This window comes from Populus alba, chromosome 17 (genome assembly GCF_005239225.2).
Source record: "Populus alba chromosome 17, ASM523922v2, whole genome shotgun sequence".
Classification (NCBI taxonomy): Eukaryota; Viridiplantae; Streptophyta; class Magnoliopsida; order Malpighiales; family Salicaceae; genus Populus; species Populus alba.
The window spans coordinates 2,358,240-2,380,103 of NC_133300.1; the positions used below are offsets into that span (position 1 = coordinate 2,358,240).

General features: G+C 31.2%; 1 protein-coding gene across 1 annotated transcript; it reads left to right on the forward strand.

Annotated features, from left to right (window-relative positions):
- Positions 1-5,611: 5,611 nt before the first annotated feature.
- Positions 5,612-6,018, forward strand: LOC118045980 (uncharacterized). The gene has a single exon (XM_035054729.2). The coding sequence runs from the start codon at positions 5,701-5,703 to the stop codon at positions 6,016-6,018; it is 318 nt and encodes a 105-aa protein (XP_034910620.1). The 5' UTR covers positions 5,612-5,700.
- Positions 6,019-21,864: the final 15,846 nt, after the last annotated feature.

The following is a 21,864-nucleotide window of genomic DNA, read 5'->3' on the forward strand; positions in this document are numbered from 1 at the left end:
TTTTCTTTTTCTGCTCTCTTTTCTTGCTGCCGTCTCCTCTCCTTTCTGTCCTCTCTCCTCTTCTCCCCCTTTTAGGTCAGCAGCCGAGGCTTCTATATAGCCTATACATGGCTTTATTGAGGAAACAAATATTACATTAACTCTATGGTGTAATATCGGGTGAGCAGAAATAGGAAACCAGAATATTTGATTCTGATTCTGTGATCAGCAGTGATTTCTTTCCTAGTTAGAGGATGGTGCGACTCTTTTCTTTCCTTCCATAGAGTCAGCTGCTCCCTTTAAAATGAAGCAATAAAAACGTGGTTTGCAGATAAAAGGAAAGAAGATAACCGGGGTAGCTGTGTAGAGAAAAAGGAAAGAAAGAATTGCGGACGGGGAGGCTTTGTTTTCCTTTTCTGATCTAATTCCTGTTCTTCAATTTTGTCACCCGGTAAAATTTCTCCTAATTTTATCTTCAATCAACTCCCTTATTTTCACAATTTTCGATTCAGTCCTTGGCCCAAAAAATCCTTCGAATCAGCCTCGCGAACTTGGGCTATATCCTTCCTGCGGCAGAATTTTCTGCCTTCACGTTAGATATTCAAATGAGAATATCTTGAGCTTCTGATATCGAAATCAAGTGATTTAAAAACCCAAATTCATCTACGCGTCTAGGACTACAACTTTGATGAAGGAGTCAAAGTGAGATAAAATCATTTTATAAAATAGAAACTGGCAGTAATCTAGTTGGTCAAAAGGGATCTCCAGGTCTAACTCAAAAACTGACGAATGCCGAGCATTCTAATATGACTGAAAGTATGAACTAAGAACAAAAATCATAAAAACTAGGCCAAAATAGAGTTTTTTTTAGTGCAGACTCAGGTCAATATCCTTCTCGCGGCAGAATTCTCTACCTTCACGTTAGATATTCAAATGGGAATACCTTAAGCTTCTGGTATCAAAATCAAGCGATCCAAAAGCCCAAATTCATCTATAAATCTAGGACTACAACTTTGATGAAGGAGTCGAAGTGAAATAAAATCATTTTATAGAACTGAATCTGACAGTAATCTAGTTGGTCAAAAAGGTTCTTGATCTGACAATGCTGAGCATCCAAATCTGACTAAGAATCTGCTCTAAGAACAATGATCCCTAGGACTTAATAAAGGTGTACGTCAATTTTTCAACATGTAATAAGTGACAGAATATACCTATGATGGTCATATATCGTACGAAACCGAGTCAAAATCAGAGCCTAAGTTGGAACAAAAAATTGCGACAACAGCAGAACCATTTTTTAGTGCAAATTCTGAAGGATTTATTCAACCTTAAAAACAAGATAATGAAGGAATGAATTTAGCATTCTGAAGACTCCTGATCAACCTAAGAAAACCTGATGATTTTGGGTAGTAAAGGGGAAGGCTAAAAAAAGAGCAAAAAAATAGCTCACACCAGTTTTTTTTTTGGGAAAAAAAAAAATATTTCTTATGTGCTTTTTGTCAATCTTCTGGCGAACATGAGCTAAACTCCTACACTCTATTCAAAAGAAGTATACACCGTCTCTAGCACGTTGGGGTCCAAAAAATAAGTAACAACACAGATGATGAATCGCCAGAACTCAAAAAATCAATGTCAAGTAAAAAGGAGGCAAGGTGGAGATGTAACAAATAGATGCGTTAAAGAAGGGAAAAATTAGGGTAATGTCATAGCAAGCTCTGATACCATATAAGTAAAAAGGTATTCAAGCGGAATGCTTTTCTGTATTGATTAAGTTCAATATATATACAAGATACATTAGAGTTCCCTTATGAGTCAAAGACTAATAAGGAATGACAACTAATTGAATGTAGATTGATACAAAATATTCTTACGTATCTTTCCTACTTATCACAAAATATAGCTTTCCTATTTACATCAAAACACTATAATTTCCAACAAGCTGCACCAGATTTGACAAGCCTTGTATTAGAGGGTTGCTTATATTTGAAGTCTTTGCCAGAAAACATGCATTCCCTCCTCCCTTCCCTTGAGGATTTGCAATTGAGATCACTTCCAGAAGTTGATTCGTTTCCTGAAGGAGGTTTACCCTCCAAATTACACACACTTTGCATTGTGGATTGTATCAAGCTCAAGGTATGTGGTTTGCAAGCACTCCCTTCTCTTTCATGCTTCAGATTTACTGGGAACGATGTGGAGTCTTTTGACGAGGAGACGTTGCCCTCTACTCTCACAACCCTTAAAATCAAACGTCTGGGAAATCTGAAGTCTCTTGACCATAAGGGGCTTCATCACCTCACCTCTCTTAGGAAATTGAGTATCAAGGGTTGCCCTAAGCTTGAATCCATATCAGAGCAGGCGCTTCCCTCCTCCCTTGAATACGTTCATGTCATGACACTGGAATCTCTGGACTACATGGGGCTTCTTGTCTTTTCTTTTCCTTTAAAAGTCTGTATGTTTGTTCTCTTAATGCAATTCATTGGATTCTGCTTTCGACGGCCTTCTCTCTCACACCGTCCGCGAAGATCCACCATGGCTTCTGCTCTTTTACCTTTTTTTATTTCTCTCCCGTCCTTTTGATACTGTCGTCCTTCCGCAAAAATCCACCGTGGCTCTGGAGTTGAGTAGAGGATATTTATCTGTGCTGTCATTGAGGTTTTGGTCGACAGGCTGTCCTCTATTGAGGTTCTTGGCTTTTTCGAAAGACAAGCTCAATCAATGAAAAAGTTGAAGTTAGATATTGTATTGTTTGTTTCTCTATTTTAAAAGTATTTTTTAAAAAAAATTAAATTTTTTTTTATTATTATTTAATTTTAAATCAATATGTTTTTTAGTATTTTTAAATTATTTTGATATTCTGATGTTAAAAATAATTTTTAAAAAATAAAAAAATATCATTATCATGTATTTTGACATGAAAAATTAAAACAATTACAATTTATACTGCCAAATAATTTATATTCTCCTTTTTTATTTTTTTCACAAGTATTTACCCGTTCAATTTTGTAAGAAATCAATATTTTTTATAAGCCAACAATTACACTTTTTAAATTTGCTATTATAATAATAATAATTTTTTTTGTGATAATTTCACCCATGGTTTTTTAGCCTTATACCAAATACCTTCTAAGAGTAATGCCAAATGAAGTTTTTTAAAAAATATTTTTGAACCAATTTTATGTGTTCATATTTTAGTTGTAAACTTCATTTCCCACATGTTTCGCTCTTTGACTAATGAGTTTTGTTCTTGGAATTTCTCATTAAAGTTCATTGTGGTTTCTATTTTTTCTTACCCTTGTAATTTTAGTTATTTATATTTTAATTCTAAAAATTTATTTTCCTCACATTTCAATTCCTTAATATAGCGAGTATAGAAAGAAAATTGCTAGAAAAAAAAAAAGAAAACAGAGAAGTATTTTGGTGAGTCATATTTCAAAAAATAAAAAAAATATTGATTTTAGTGTTAGTAGATTTACCTTTAAAAAGGAAGTTAAATACATGTGATTTCACTATTTAACCATAATAGAAAAGATAAATTGGTGTTTTATAAAGGTTTTTTGTATGGGTTTTTTTTAAGGTCCCAAGATATTTTTGGTTGAAAACAAGTTGATATTTGAAAGTTTGGTAGCTCAAAAGGTGGATTTCAATTTCCTACTAAACAACAATATGTTATTTGCTCAAGTGAATGACATGTTATCTATTCTAATTCAAAAAAATCTTAGACAAATAACATGTTATATGTTTATATATATATAAACACATAAACCTGACCTTTTAGGTCCAATGGAGGCTGACCATGTTGCAAATCAAGCCTTTGAGCCTAGCCTTTCAAGCATAGGTGTGCATGAGCTTCATTCACTTGGCCTTTAAATATTTGCACATGAATCTTTACAAAAGAATAAAAATATATATTTTGTTATTGTGAATTTTTATTTTGTTTATGTGAATTAATTATTCTTTTATTTTTCCTTACAAGCACATAAAATATTATAAAGATACAATTTTTTTTACTGAAACTTGCTTTTTCAAATCATGATGATTTTTTTTTTTAAAAAAATGCTTCTAATAAAAAAGACATGTTTCTTCAAAATAAAAAACAAATAAATAAGGAAAGGGGAGTTTTGACCAAAGAAACATATTTTTTTCCTCATGGATTTAAATTATTAGAATTCTTGAGAATATTGGTTTTAATAACTTTAAGTGTTAATTGAAAAAGGGTTTTATTAATAAAAAAAGATTTGTTTATTCAAAATAGGAAAAAAAAATATAAGAGATGAAGAATTTGAAACAAAAAATTCTATGAAATTTAAATCATCAAAACTCTTTCAAATTAATATTTATTTTAATTTCCATATAATTAAATAAAAATTAACTTTAAAAATGATCTCGCTGTCTTTTCTATTTCCTTTATTATAATATTCTATGAATTTAACACTTGCGAATGAAGTTAAAGAAAAGGAAAGATATGATATTGATAGACAATGTCAGTATCGGTAAACCCATGATAATTTAATTAGCTTTCCAAGAAGGAAGTTAATGATGTCAAGAGACCTTAACATCGGCATTATCAGAAAAATATCCAAGGTTAGATAAAAAAGAATTGATTAACTATTTTGGGTTATAAGTAGTTAATGGCACCAACCGGTAAGTTGGTGTTAACATTACCAAGGATTTAATTAGTTGGTTTGGGTAAGAGCTACTGTCACTTAGTGTTGACAATAACCTCCCTAACTGCGAATATTCCGGATTATGAGAAGCACGCATTTATTTTAATGCGAGCAGTGTTTAACCTCATACTTCCATGACTCTGATGCTGCCTTTATTTTATTCTATTTTGAATATTATATTTATTGTTTCTTGCAGTCCTTTGTCGATTCCGTTTTCTTTCTCAGATTTGTTCTTACAATACTTGGCATTCATTTTGTTCTGCGTCGATCAAGATCTCCCGTGTTTTTTGTGATCTCTTCGAATCAAGTCCGATCTGTTCTTAACGGGGAGCTATACTGAGTATTGATTTTATTTCCATTTGTTGGAACGATATTCAAGGCGTTAACTCAATTTTTTTAAAACAATGAAAAGTCTTGAAGAAAGAAAAGAGTCAACAGAGTTTTCACGGGGCTCTAATTTGCCATGGAAGCCATTCATAAGCGATGATGGTAAACATATCAAACCAGCAAAGCATCGAGCAGCTGTTAAAGCTTAAAACAATGTCCAATTGATCTGCAACTTAAACAGCCCATACTGGAAGACAAACACTCCCTTCCTTCTAGCCTAACGCATGAACTTTGGCATTCTCAGGGCGCTAGAAAGGAAAGCAGCAGAGAATTGAAATGCATGAACCTCCGAGAGTGGCTTGGATTTCTTGCTTTGAGAAGCGTATACATGGACAGCAGCAAACCCAAATGTGGATTTGACATCGGTGGATAATAAGAGCGATGAGGCGCCGACAGATAAGAAATTCCTTATTCAAGTGCTTTATAGAAAAGAAGTAACGAAATGACCCTGTGGAAGAGAGAATTTCAAGACAACAAAAGAATATAGTATTAGATACCCAGCAAGGTTGGCGGATGATGAAACCCCATTACAGCTTTGATGAAATAGCACAGCACAGATCATATGCTCCCTAGGCATCGTAGTTCTCTTCACCTTCCTCCTCATATTCACCATCTTAATTCCTCCATTGTTGCATCCTGGTATTGCTGGTACTCTGCCACGAGATCGTTCATGTTGCTCTCTGCTTCAGTGAACTCCATCTCATCCATCCCTTCCCCAGTATACCAGTGCAAGAAGGCCTTGCGACGGAACATGGCTGTGAACTGCTCACTCACCCTCCTGAACATCTCCTGGATTGACGTGGAGTTCCCCACAAAAGTTGATGCCATCGTCAGACCTTTTGGTGCAATATCACACACGCTAGACTTCACATTGTTGGGAATCCACTCCACAAAATATGATGAATTCTTGTTGTGCACATTAATTATCTGTTCATCCACCTCTTTGGTGCTCATCTTGCCCCTGAACATGGCTGAGGCTGTCAAGTAGCGGCCATGGCGGGGGTCAGCAGCACACATCATGTTTTAGAACCCATATTCCAACATCTTTTTATCTGCGAATATCATTGGAATCTCCACAACCTCACTCTCAATTCTAAAACAGACTCTAATTAGTCTAAAACTCAAAATCATATTAAAACAAAATAAACCTTTTGGATTGCGATCTATTCTTTCAGCACGATTAAATAATAAAACCATCTTCATTGAATTCTTCTCTTTAAGATGAACATGGTCATTGAATTCTTCTCTTAAAGGTTTTGTACACTTTGTAGCTAGACAATAATAAGTTGCCCAAGCTATTCGAAATTTACTATAATGTGGAGCATATATATCTCCAGTCTAAGCTGAACTTGCACAAACTGTTGGATTGCCTTATTTGTTCTTGACATGATCAATCTTTAGCTTTTAAAATTATCAGGTGTTCGCTAATTGTTTATTAGTTGACACAGATGCATTATAGTTGCATTCAGCCTGTGCTTGAGCTGATTGGCACTCACGCTAAAGACATTACTCTCTCCGCTCCTGAACCTGATGACCCTCAAGATGCTGTTGTAGCGCAACAGGTCCAGTTCGTTGCCATTGTTTGTCACTGGTTATGTATTAAATACCTCTCTTGGGCTTGGTTTATTTGCTCATTGAAATGCGATATATCTCAGAGGCTATTTTACTTTGGTTATTGCTGCTTTTCTTTTCAGTATATAGATTTTCTTTTTCCAGTTAAATATTTCCACATATCAACTTGGTATCTATGGATATTGCAGTATCTTAGAGACTACCAGACCTTTGTTGGCACAGCTCGCTACTGGACAGAAACTCTTTTGCGAAGACCTCATCGCTTGGGGTCGAGGAAAAGGTAAAGATGTTAATAGTTTGTTTACTTTTCTCTCCAATCCTACAATCTTCTCGTTTAAGGATTTAACTCTAGAGACCAAGCTAGTCAAAATCATGGATTGGAGGGAAAAGATGCTTGGAAATAAAAGAGTTTCCTTAGCGAGAGTATTGTGGAGGAATTTGTGTAAAAAAGAAGAGATGTGGGAGAGGGAATCTGAGATCATGGAGGAATACCATTTTCTTGAGGACAAGTAAGAGTAGAAAGTTAATTATTTTAAAAATATAGTTTTTTTTAAATCAAGATTTTAAAGATAAAGATAAATCATTTGGAATTCGTAAAAGAAAATGGTTGTTTTTTTTGTTGGAAAAAAGGGTTTATTAGGAGGGGAGATATACCCCGGAACAGGTATGGCACATCAATCTTGAGAATAAAATTAGTCTAAAACTCAAAATCATATTAAAACAAAAACAAAATAAACCTTTTGGATTGCGATCTAATCTTTCAGCATGATTAAATAATAAAACCATTTTCATTGAATTCTTCTCTTTAAGATGAACATGGTCATTGAATTCTTCTCTTTAAGGTTTTGTACACTTTGTAGACAATAACAGGTTGCACAAGCTATTCGAAATTTACTATAATGTGGAGCATATATATCTCCAGTCTAAGCTGAACTTGCACAAACTGTTGGATTGCCTTATTTGTTCTTGACATGATCAATCTTTAGCTTTTAAAATTATCAGGTGTTCGCTAATTGTTTATTAGTTGACACAGATGCATTATAGTTGCATTCAGTCTTAACACGAAACAATACTAAAGTTAAGGCTTCGATAGGAGCTAGCTTTGATACCCACGTCATGCCGCGGGTCATTTTTTTTGTATAAAAAATAAAAATTTAAAAATCTTGGGTTTTTTTGCAAAGTTATACCCAAGAATCTTGGGTTTGGCTGGCAACGCCTGATCTAAGAGTAATATTTATAATATTAATAATAAAATTAAACTTGCATGACCCAAGTTTAAGTAAGTCTGACTGTAACAACGGACCCCAAGAATATTTGATGTGGGTCTGGTTATAAGGTCGTATCATAAAAGTGTGATAATTAAATAGATTAATTAAAAAAAAAGAAAAAAAAAATCAACATAAAGGAAAAAACTAATGAAGAAAAAGAAAAAAAAATTGAACTAATTGGGTTAACCCTTTGAACCAGGTTATCCCGTAAAACCTGGGATTTGCGTCATGAAAGTTTGATAACTAAATAGAAAAATAAAATGACGGGTTTACTCAGAATTAACTGGGTTAACCCATCAAACCAAGTTAACATATCAAGCCCGAGATACGTGTCATGAAAGTTTGATAATTAAATAGAAAGAAAATTAACTTTAACAAACTAAACTAAACTAAATAAAAAAAATAACTCGTCAAATCAGGTTAACCCATCAAACCCGAGATTCGTATCATGAAAATATGATAATTAAATAAAAAAAAATTAACATTAACAAACTAAATCAAACAAAAAAAATTCATTAAAAAAATTAAAAAGTCATATAATATAATACAATATAATAATAATTATAATGAAAAAACGTGGGGAAAGCTAAAGCTAAAGCTAAATTCTCAACCAACTCAATATTAAAAAAAATAAATTTAACAAAGATAATTTAAAAAATAAACATGTGGTGGAAACACTGCAGCCAAACAGAAATCATGTTAGGGAAACACTGTAGTAATCCATAGTGTTTTTTCTTTTTGTTTTTAAAAAAAGCTACAAAGCTAAGTTCTCAACCAACTTAATATATAAAAAAAACCGAGATCCATATAATGAAAGTATGATAACTAAATTAAAAAAAAAATTTCACATTAACAAATTAAATTAAAAAAAAAACAATTCATTAAAAGAAAAAAAAAAACACAAAGAAAAAAGCAAAAAAAAAAAATCAATGGGCAAAACGAAAAAAAAATTCAAGTGTTTCACTGTGTGCACAATAATACATTATATGTAAAAAATAGAAGAAACAAAAGCGAGGAAAAAATAAGCTACTATAGTGAAAAACCCATGCATTAAAAAAAACATGTAAAAACAAAAAGCTGCTACAATGAAAAAACATTTTAAAAAAAAACAAAATTAAAAGCAAAAGAAAAAAAAAAAGGAAAAACTGCTAAAATAAAACCAAAAACGAAGAAAAAAAAAAAAAGCTTAAATAAGTAAAAGGCGTGGGGAAGCTACAGTAGTTTCCCCACGCCTTTTAAATAATATATAAAAAAAACCGAGATCCGTATAATGAAAGTATGATAACTAAATTAAATTTTTTTCACATTAAAAAATTAAATTAAACAAAAAAAAATTCATTAAAAGAAAAAAAAACACAAAGAAAAAAGCAAAAAAAAAAAAAACCAATGGGCATAACGAAAAAAAAAGTCAAGTATTTCACTGTGTGCACAATGATACATTATATGTAAAAAATAGAAGAAACAAAAGCGAGGAAAAAAAAACAAAGTTGTTATAGTGAAAAACTCACGCGTTAAAAAAAACATGTAAAAACAAATTGCTAAATGAAAAAACATTTTAAAAAAGAAACAAAAGCAAAAGAAAAAAAAAAGAAGGAAAAACTGCTAAAAAAAACCAAAAAAAAAAAACCTTAAATAAGTAAAAGGCGTGGGGAAGCTACAGTAGTTTCCCCACGCCTTTTAGTATATTACTTAATAAGAAAAGGAGAGTGGAAAAAAAAAAAAACACTAAGTGAGAATGATAGATATCTATAAATAAATTATTTTTTCCCTTCAAATTAGAATCGTTATTTTCTATACACTATTGTCGCTAAAATTATAAAATCATTTTATAATTTATCATTATTTTCTATACATTATTGTTGCTTTTTTTTTTCATATATATATTACAAATTTTCACTTGAAAGAGCAAAGCTATAAAATCCTCAATCTGAAATTCTGAAAGAGGTAGCGGCTGCTAAAAGCAACAACATTTATAAATAAAGTTTGATGCCTTAATCATGCTGACAAAAAAGACTTACCACATTGATGTCTTTTTTTTTTCCTTTAAAAAAGCTTTTGGTCAATTATCTGTGTTGTCATTGAGCTTTTGGTCCACAGGCTGTCCTCTCTTGAGGTTCGAGGCTTTTTCTAAAGGCACAAGCTCAGTCAATGGAAAAGTTGTAAGAGCATCGGTCTTTTTTATAAGCCAACAATTACACTTTTTAAATTTGCTATTATTATACTATACTTAGGAAAAATATTATACATGTATTGTGAACATAAACTCATTACACCATGAACGATATTGAAAATATAGAATGTTTGCATTGTGGACAACACTATAGTGTCTCTGAAGAACATTGTCTTTTCTGTATTTAGTTAAAAATTATTGTTGTACCTAGCTTGGTAGCTAAACCTAAAAACATTGGGCCTGGTTCGCAGCTAGATCTAAGTTTGGGTCCGGTGCCCAACAACGTTGGCCAAGTTTGTTTAATTCAAATTCTAGGCCTACAATTTGCTCTGAGTAAACTGGTTGACCTACTGGGTCAACCCGGAACTCGGGTAACTCGGAAAAAACCTGGTAGAGACCCTTCTTTTTTCATATTTTTTAATTGGTTACTAACTCATTTCAAAGTTTACTATATAAATAATATTTAAAACTTAATTGTTTACAACATGTATAGCTTATATTCACATGAATTGTTTCTTAATTGTTTTTTATATAAATTAATAAAACATCAAATATTTTTTAAAATTTTTTCTAGGTGACCTGGGGCCTTGACCGAGTTTGTTTCATTCAATATTTGGGTTTGCAATTGGCCTAAAGTAAGGGTCAACCCGAAACTCAAGTGACTTGACAACAACCCAGAAGAGACCTTTTTTTCTTTTTTTCTCAAATGTGTTTTTTTTTTCCTATCGAAAGACCTCCTTTTTTTTCTTTATATTTTTCAGTTAGTTACTAACTTATTTCAAAGTTCACTATATAAATATTAAAATAATATTTTATTTTTACAACGTGGAATTTGAAGCCTTTTAATAAAAATACTCTATGTTTATAAAAAAAGAGAAGAAAATTGGAATATATATATATTTGGGGGAGGGGAAATTAAACTCAATTTAAAATGGTTAGGAAGGATTCTTTCTATTCAAAAAGAAATAGGAATAAGAATAGGAAAAGAGTGACCAAATTGTAAAAGAGAGGAAAGAAAAGGGGCTAAAGTAGAATTAAAAGAAAATAGGACTATAAATACCTTTTTTTCTCCTACCTTGGCTGGACATAAGAAGAAGATAAAGGAAAGGAAAAATCTCATCAAACCTAAGAGAAAACACCTAAACTAGTATACCTCCACAAGCCTTAAAATTACTAGGTGGAGAAAACACATTTGGGCAAAGGATTAACAAGAAGAAAAGTGAAGAATTTATGAAGAAAAAAAAAACGGGGAGGGTTGGCTGCATGTGAAGAAAAAGTAGCTAAGAAATTTTAACAGGTTGCACAAGCTATTTGAAATTTACTATAATGTGGAGCATATATATCTCCAGTCTAAGCTGAACTTGCACAAACTGTTGGATTGCCTTATTTGTTCTTGACATGATCAATCTTCAGCTTTTAAAATTATCAGTTGTTCGCTAATTGTTTATTAGTTGACACAGATGCAATTTAGTTGCATTCAGTCTGTTTCTTTTCAGTAGATTTTCCTTTTCACATATCAACTTGGTATCTATGGATATTGCAGTATCTTAGAGACTACCAGACCTTTGTTGGCACAGCTCGCTACTGGACAGAAACTTTTGCCAAGACCTCATCGCTTGGGGTCGAGGAAAAGGTAAAGATGTTAATAGTTTGTTTACTTTTCTCTTCAATCCTACAATCTTCTCGTTTAAGGATTTAACTCTAGAGACCAAGCTAGTCAAAATCATGGATTGGAGGGAAAAGATGCTTGGAAATAAAAGAGTTTCCTTAGCGAGAGTATTGTGGAGGACAAGTAAGAGTAGAAAGTTAATTACTTTGAAAATATAGTTTTTTTAAATCAGATTTTAAAGATAAAGATAAATCATTTGGAATTCGTAAAAGAAAATGGTTGTTTTTTTTGTTGGAAAAAAAGGTTATTAGGAGAGGAGAAGTACCATTTATTCTCCGGAACAGGTATGGCACATCAATCTTGAGAATAAAATTTTTATTAGGAGAGGAGAATGTGAAATCTTAGTATAAAACTTTTTTTTTTTTAAAATCACGTTAAATTGCAATGTCAAATGAGCCTTACTTGGCTAATCGTGTTTCCATGAGAAGCTAGCAAAAGACTCTATACAAATTAACATCTTTAGCATAGTTTGATAAAAGATTTTAGTATGTAGCATAAGATAGAAAAGTATTAGGTAAATAGTTTATTTTTACTAACCGCTAATGAAAAACACAAATTTATTAAAAACTGCTAATAAAAATAGGTTGTATTAAAAAAATATTATTTTTGTTAGCGTTTATATTGAACAACTGTTAATAATTAAACATATCCATTTCAATTTTAAATTAATGACCATCATTAATAAAAATAGCAGTTATATTACACAACCATTATTAATGTTAGTGTCTATATTCAATTATCGTTATTCATAAAAAAAAATATACAAAAAATAAAATAAAATTTAAATTGAAAAAAATCACTTTTAAAAAACAAAAGGAAACCGACTATTCCACCGAGACCCATTATTCAAATCCTGCAAAAGTTAAAAAAGGGACTGATTTCAATTTGGTGAAGAATTTTTTGCTTTAAAATTGAAAATAACCGCTATTGTCGTTTTAAATAAATCTGTTATAAAATAATATATTTTTATTTTTTAAAAATTATTTTTGATACAGTATATTAAAATAATTTAAAATTATTAAAAATATATTAATTTTTGTAAATATAATTTTTAATTTTTAGTTTTTTGCTTTAAAATTGAAATAACCCTCTTGTCGTTTTATATAAATATATTTTAAAATTTTTAATTTTTTTTATATAGTTAAATAAAAATAATTAAAAAAATAAAAATTTTATTTTATTTTTAAATATTTTTTAAAATAAAAAAATAAACAACATTTAATTTCAATAAAAGAGCTATGATAATGGCGGGCAGTTTCTACCATCGGTACATGTCGAATCCTTCTTTGCTTGTGGCGGTTACTAAAGTAACACGAAACAATGCTAAAGTAAAGGCTTAGATAGGAACTAGCTTTGATAACCGCGCGATGATGCGGGTCATTTTTTTTATATAAAAATATTTTAATAAAATAAAAATTTTAAAAATTTTTGGATTTTTTCTGTAAAGTTATACCCAAGAATCTTAGGTTTGGCTGCAACGCCTGATCTAAGAGTAATATTTATAATATTAATAATAAAATTAAACTTGCATGATCCAAATTTAAGTGAGTCTGACTGTAACACCAGACCCAAGAATATTGGATGTGGGTCTGGCTATAAGGTCGTGTCATAAAAGTGTGATAATTAAATAGATTAATTAAAAAAAAACAAAAAAAAATCAACAGAAAGGAAAAAACTAATGAAAAAAAAGAAAAAGAAATTGAATTAATTGGGTTAACCCTTTAAACCAGGTTATCCCGTAAAACCTAGGATTTGCATCATGAAAGTTTGATAACTAAATAGAAAAAAAAAATTACGGGTTTGCCCCGAATTAACCAGGTTAACCCATCAAAGCAAGTTAATCCGTCAAACTTAGGATACGTGTCATGAAAATATGAAAGTTTGATAATTAAATAGAAAGAAAATTAACTTTAACAAACTAAACTAAATGAAAAAAAATAACTTGTCAAATCAAGTTAACCCATCAAACCCGAGATTCGTATCATGAAAATATGATAACTAAATAAAAAAAATTTAACATTAACAAACTAAATCAAACAAAAAAAATTCATTAAAAAAAAATTTAAAACAAAAGAAAAAAAAAACAGTTATATAATATAATACAATATAATAATAATTATAATGAAAAAATATGGGGAAAGTTAAAGCTAAAGCTAAATTCTCAACTAACTCAATATTAAAAAAAATAAATTTAACGAAGATAATTTAAAAAATAAATATGTAAGGGAAACACTGCAGTCAAAACAAAAATCATGGAAAGGAAACACTGTAGTAATCCATAGTGTTTTTTTTTTTAAAAAAAAGTTACAAATCTAAGTTCTCAACCAGCTTACTATATAAAAAAAAATCGACAAAGGCTATTTTTAAAAAAAGTCAATTTGGGTAAAAGAAATGAAAAAAAAAAACATGTAAGAAAAAGGAAACAAAAGCGAAAAAAAAAACACGTAGGGAAAGCTACAATGTTTTAAAGAAAAAAACTAAAATTTCAACCAACTCAATAGTAAAAAAAAAAATCAACAAAAATAATTCTGAAAAAAACAAAACAAAAAAAAGAAAATATGTAAAAAATGACAATTTTGGAAAAAAAAGAAAAAACAAATAAAAAAAACATGTGGGGAAAGCTAAAGCTAGATTATCACCTAGCTCAATATTGAAAAAATAAATTTGATAAAGATAATTTTTTAAAAACATATATGGGGAAACACTGCAGCAAAGCAAAAACTATGTAGGCGAAACACTGTAGCAATCAATATTGTTTTTTTTTTTAAAAAAAAAATACAAAGCTAAATTCTCAACCAACTTAATATATAAAAAAATAAAATCTACAAAGATCATTTTGTTAAAAAAAGAAAACAATGTATGAGAATATTATTGCAATCCACAATGTTTTAAAGAAAAAAAACTACATAGTTAAATTTTTGAATCAGCTCAATATTTAAAAAAATTAGCAAAGTTAATTTTGAAATAAAAAAAAAATTAAAAAAAAGAAACAAAAAAAAGAAGAATAAATCAATTTTGGGGGAAAAAAAAGGAAAAAAATATAACAAGTAAAAAGAAAACAAAAAAAAGAACCTGCTAAAAAAAAATATCAGACCCAATAGCCTTGTATGCGGATCTGGCTGCAAGGTCATGTCATAAAAGTGTGATAAATAAATTAATTAAAAAAAAACCGATAGAAAGAAAAAAACTAATGAAGAAAAAGAAAAACAATCTGAATTAACTGGGTTAACCCGTCAAACCTTGGATTCGTGTCGTGAAAGTTTGATAACTAAATAGAAAAAAAACATTTGACGGGTTAACTTAGAATTAACTGGACTAACCCGTCAAACCAGGTTACCTGTCAAATCTGGGATCTGTGTCATAAAAGTCTGATAACTAAATAACAAACAAATTGAACATTAACAACCTAAACTAAACGAAAAAAATTAATTAAAAAAAAAACAAAAACAAAACAAAAGACATAAGCCTGTTACTAATGAGGAAAAAGAAAAAAAATATGAATCAACTTAGTTAACCCTTCAAATCAAGTTAACGCGTTAAACCTGAGATTCGCGTCATGAAAGTTTGATAACTAAATAGGAAAAAAAATCGATGGGATAAACGAAAAAAAATTAACAAACTAAACTAAACGAAAAAATTTGATTAAAAAGAAAAAAAAACAAAAAACAATTTGAGTTAACTCGTCAAATCAAGTTAACCCATCAAACCCGAGATCCGTTTCATGAAAGTATGATAACTAAATAAAAAAAAAAGTTTCACATTAACAAACTAAATTAAACAAAAAAAATTCATTAAAAGAAAAAAAAAAACACAAAGAAAAAAAAAACCCATAGGCATAAAAAAAAAAACAAAACAGGAAAAAAAAATGAAAAAAAAAACTGCCACAAAAAAATAATGAAAAAAAAAATCTTTAACTATAGTGAATTTTCTACACGTTTTAGTATATTACTTAATAAAAAAAGGAGAGTGGAAAAAAAAAAACACTAATTGAGAATGATAGATATCTATAAATAAATGATTTTTTCCCTTCAAATTAGAATCGTTATTTTCTATACGCTATTGTCGGTAAAATTATAAAATCATTTTATAATTTATCATTATTTTCTATACATTATTGTTACTCTCTTTTTTTTTTTTTATATATATATTGCAACATTTTAGCTAAATAAATAAAGTTTGATGCCTTAATCATGCTGACAAAAAAGACTTACCACATTGATGTCTTTTTTTGTTTCCCTTTAAAAAAGCTCTGGAGTTGAGTGGAGGTCAATTATGTGTGCTGTCATTGAGGTTTTGGTCCCCAGGCTGTCCTCTCCTGAGGTTCGAGGCTTTTTCAAAAGGCACAAGCTCAATCAATGGAAAAGTTGAAGCTCATCTTTAAATTATTCTCCTTTTTTTTATTTTTTTTTCACAGGTATTTTACCGTTCAATTTGTAAGAACATCGGTCTTTTTTATAAGCCAACAATTACACTTTTTAAATTTGCTATTATAATAATTATTATTATTTATGTGATAATTTCACCCATGTTTTTTTTAGCCTTCTACCAAATACCTTCTAATAGTAATGCCAATTGAAGTTTTTTTTAAAATATTTTTGAACTAATTATATGTGTTTATATTTTAGCTGTAAACTTCATTTCCCACATGTTTCACTCTTTTACTATTGAGTTTTGTTCTTGGAAATTCTCATTAAAGTTCATTGTGGTTTCTATTTATTTCTTATCCTTGTAGTTTTAGCTATATATATTTAATTCTAAAAATTTATTTTCCTCACATTTTAATTCCTTGATATAGCAAGTATAGAGAGAAAATTACTAGAAAAAGAAAAACAAAAAAGAAAACAAAAAAGTATTTTGGTGAGTCATATTTCAAGAATAACAAAAATATTGATTTTAGTGTCAGTAGATTTACCTTTAAAAAGGAAGTTAAATACATGTGATTTTACTATTTAACCATAATAGAAAAGATAAAATGGTGTTTATAAAGGTTTTTTGTATGATTTATTTTTTTAAGGTTACCAAAATATTTTGATTGAAAACAAGTTGAAATTTGAGAGTTTGGGAAGTCCAAAAGGTTGGATTCCAATTTCCTACTAAACAACAATATGTTATTTGCTCAAGTGAATGACATGTTATCTATTCTACTTCAAAAAAATCTTAAACAAATAACATGTTGTATGCTTTTTATATATATAAACACGCAAGCCTAACCTTTTAGATCCAATAGAGGCTGATCATGTAGCAAATCAAGCATTTGAGCCTAGCCTTTCAAAGCATGGGTGCGCATGAGCTTCATTCACTTGGCCTTTAAATATTGCACATGAATCTTTACAGAGGAATACAATATATATTTTGTTATTGTGAATTTTTATTTTGTTTATGTGAATTAATTATTCTTTTATTTTTCCTTACAAGCACGTAAAAATTATTTAAGACATAATTTTTTTTACTGAAACTTTCTTTTCAAATCATGATGATTTTTTATTTTTTAAAAATGCTTCTAATAAAAAAAGACATGTTTCCTTCAAAATAAAAAAAATATGACCAAAGAAACGTTTTTTCCCTCATGGATTTAAATTATTAGAATTCTTGAGAATATTGGTTTTAATATCTTTAAGTGTTAATTGAAAAAGGGTTTTATTAACAAAAAGTATTTGTTTATTCAAAATAGGAAAAAAATATAAGAGATGAAGAATTTGAAAAAAAAAATTCTATAAAATTTAAATCATCCAAACTCTTTCAAATATTTATTTTAATTGCCATATAATTAAATAAAAATTAACTATAAAAATGGTCTCGCTGTCTTTTCTATTTCCTTTATTATAATATTTATATGCATCTATGTTTTGCTTTTTTATTAGAAAAATCAACTTCTTAATTTAAATTTAATCTTGAATTAACATTCATGTTTTTTTTTTTTTACAGTTTATATATTTTTAAATTTATTGTATTAAACACATATATTATCTTTGTATTCTTCGATTAACAAATTTATTTATTTATTTTTGTTGAAATTTGTTAATGTAGTATAAAACACAATAATAATATTAATACCTGTACCTGAATCGTGGAGCGCTGATACAATATAATATAATTAATATAATTTTCTTGTCTCTTCTTTTCCTATAAAGTCTACGTATTCCCATCATGCAATTCAGTGGCTTAATTATCATTCTCTCTCACATAATCACTTTCTCACCCTTCCGCAAAAATCCACCAAGCCTCCTGCTTTCCACTTCTCCTTTTCTCTCACATATTCCCACTCTCACCCTTTCTGCGAAATCCACCATGGCTCTGGAGTTGATCGGAGGATCAATTCTCTCCCCTGTCATTCAGGTTTTGGTCGACAGGTTGGCCTCTAGTGATTTTCTGGGCTTCTTCAGAAGGCACACACTCGATGGCCGTCTTCTGGAAAAGCTGAATGAAACACTGAATACTGTCAACGGACTGCTCGACGATGCGGAGGAGAAGCAGATTACAAAGCTGAATGAAACACTGAAGAACTGGCCTAATAAAGTTAAACATGCTGTCTATGAAGCCGAGGACATATTGGAGGAGATTGATTATGAATATCTACGATCCAAGGACATTGATACCCCTCAATGATGGGGACACCGAACCGGAAATATTATTTATGCACGCGTATGATCATAGACGATGGAGGATAGTCCAAACCATTGAGAAATTGGGCTTTAACTTGTGTTTTGGGCTTAATTTATATGAACTTTTAGATGAGTTTTATTAATTTGTCTTTATTTTGTTGGGCTTGATTTAATTATTGTTAAGTATTTTATTTAGTGAGCTATAAGCCCAATTGCTTATTGTAGTTAGGGTTTTAGTATAAATACCCTATTTTTCTAAATGTTAAGGGACTTTTGAATGATTAATGAAAATTTGCAAGTTTTGCATCTCTCCAATCCCCCTCTCTTCCTCTTCTTAGCTTCTTTCTTTATCTAAAGCTTCTTTCTTTTCTTTCTTTAATTCTTTTTTTTTGTTGTCCCGCGTCAAATTTGGTATCAGAGCACGGCTTTTAATTGTTCTTACAATTAATCGATCTATGTGTTATGTTTAACCCTAGATTCAACTGAAAAAAAAAAAAAAATTACTGTTCATAGAAAAAAAGTTACTGTTCATCGATCGTCACTGTTCATCTTCTCCACCAGCAAGACGCTGCCGCACAGCACGCCACCTTCGCCAGAGGGCAGATCGGGCGTCCCCAGCAACAACCAAAAAAAAACAAAAAAAAAAAAAAAACCACGACAGCTCTCTATAGCACCCACGGCGAGAGATTTTCCGACAGCAGGCCACTCTCCACGCCAAATCATTGTAGCGGCGCCTCCACAACAGACTCTCCGATTTCAGCAACGAAATCAACAACACAGACCACCAGACGCAGCCACCCACCCATCACAGCCAGCGCCGACTGGTGGTTCACCGCAGCAAAGACCACGCAGTAGATCTCCATCTGCCACCGTCCGCAGCACCTCAGCCTCCATCAGCAGGAGCAGATCGGTGGGTTACAATAATCGTAGCCCACGCCACTGCACCAGCCAACCCAGACAACGACCCGCAGCCACAACAGGTCGCCCACACTAGCAGCAAAAGCAATCGAAAATCACAGAAGACAAGGATACTCAGCAAAGAAATTAATCTGTCCCAAGAAGAGTCACAGATCCACTTCTCTTGCGTCGCCGTCGCCGTCAGTAGTGGCAACGAATTACAGAACGCAAGGAAGAAGGAAACAGAAGCTCTTCACACAAAATAATTCACCCTGCCACGCCAGCGCCACATCACCTGACACGTCATCACTCTGAAGCAGCATCACGTCATCCGCCACATCAGCATGAGCTGCCACGTCACCCGCCACATAAGCAGACCTTTCCACACCACCCCTATTGCCATGTCATCCGAGGTCCATCCGCGATTGAATTCGACGATTTGAATCTTGGTCGGTAAATTACTCCACTTTTGGTTTGTTGATTTTACCTTTTGGTATTGCACTTGGTATTCAAAATTATCATTAATATTATTTTTGTGCTAAAAAAAAAAAAGAGGAAAAAAAAATCATAAAAAAAAAAAAAAAATCTCACCTAGCATTTTAATTGTTAATTTTTGCTCATCAACCTCTTTCATCAGTAATAGCTAATATCTTATTCTATTTAATAATTATGAGTTCTTACTTGTGACTTCGTGTTTGATTAATCATTTACACTTAAGAATCTAGTATTACATGCTTACAATTTTATTAGTGTAATTTGTTCTTGATTAATCTCCACATTTAAAAAAAAAAAAAAAATTAGCTTTATTTTTTGTATTGTGATTTTACATGCAAGAACCATTTGTGATCTCAATTCCTTTTATAAGTTAGTATTGCATGCATTTGTGTCACGATCAACTAGTGTCTAAGCTTAAGTTTACACCTACTGTAGACTCAACCTTTAGTGATACTCTTATGATCATTTCAAGGGAACTGCAAACTTAGGTGATCAACATGTTTAGAAGAATTGAGCCCCAGGAGAGTTTTCGAATAAGGCACTCAAAGACCGATAAATATCACAAGAATAATCATTATGGACAAGATCACTCTGAGCGACACCAATATGACCATCATTTAGGTTACTCTAAACACGATGACTTTGATAAGCAAGTCTTGAGTCCTAACAAAATAGAAGCCCCCACTTTTGATGGTCGTCATGACCCTTGGATATTTGATATGTGGATTCGTGATATGGATCAATTCTTTGAGTGGCATAATTTGTCTGATAATAAGAGAGTTAGATTTGCTAAGATGAAACTCATTGATAAAGCCAAAATTTATTGGAGAGATGTTGAGGATTGTTTAGAGATGAGAGGTAAACCTCCTATAACTGATTGGATTAAAATGAAACAAAAACTTCAGGAAAAGTACCTACCCCAGTCTTATAGGAGTAAACTCTTAGACCAATGGAACAATCTAAGACAAGGGAACAAGTCTATCAATGAGTATATAACACAGTTTAACGATTACATGATTAGATGTGCCATGAGAGAGAATGAAGCCATGACTTTGCGTAGATTTTGTAAAGGCTTAAATGATGATCTTAGAAGAGAAGTTGTATTTCAAGGTGTATCTACCCTTGACCAAGCTTATACCTTAACTAAAGATTACAAGTTGGTCACAAAGAATTAGTGGAAAAATCATCAGGACTCTTATAGTATCCCTATTAGGTCCCAATTCAGAAGTAGTGATTCTTTGTTAGTTGCTCCACCCCACATACCTAATCCTAGTAACTCACAACCTTACAAGAAAGATAAAGGCAAACGAGTTGTTAATGAAGTGTCTAAAGTGAGTTCTATGGTTAAGTGTACTAATTGTCTAGGTTTTGGTCATATCTCTTTAGATTGTACCTCTAAACCTTTAGTCATCCAAAAATATAAGGATCTATGTAAAGAGGAATATTGTAGTGTTGAAGTGTATGAGCCTAATCTTGAGGATTTTAGTGACCTTGATGATGAGGATGTGCAAGAAGAGGGACTTAACACTATGAGTCCACATGAGCTTGAGACTAAGGTTAAGAAAGAGTCTGATATGTCTGCTTTAATGGTGGAGGAAATTTTAGGAAACTCTTTAGTGGAACCGCCTATAGAGATGAGTATGGTTTTAGAAGAGTTTCATGATATTAGTCCTCCTAAACTACCTGATTCCTCATCCCACAGGCTTGGTGTCCAGGACATCATAAGTTTAGAGCAACATGTTGAACTTCTTGACTTCTTACCACATGCACGTGATGAGAAAGATGAAGATAATCCTAGGTTACTTGATTGTGTCCATACCATATCTACACAGGTTTCAGACAATGCTTGTCTCATTCCACACCCTCAATCATTTAGTGTTCATAGTTACAAACCTGAGGAACTGATAGAACACCTTCCCATATCCCCTCACAATAGGATGTCTAAGTCAGCTGAGTCATTACCATGTAGGGTTCATAATTTGCATATTGAGATCATGAAACAAATTCAAGCAAGTAATGAACAATACAAATTTCGAGCTGATTTACTTAAGTATCATGATGCACTTAATGTTGGAGATTATTTCATGATACAGATTAGACCTGAACGGTGTCCTTTGGAAACCGAGCATAAATTGCAAGTAAGTAGTGCTAGACCATTCAA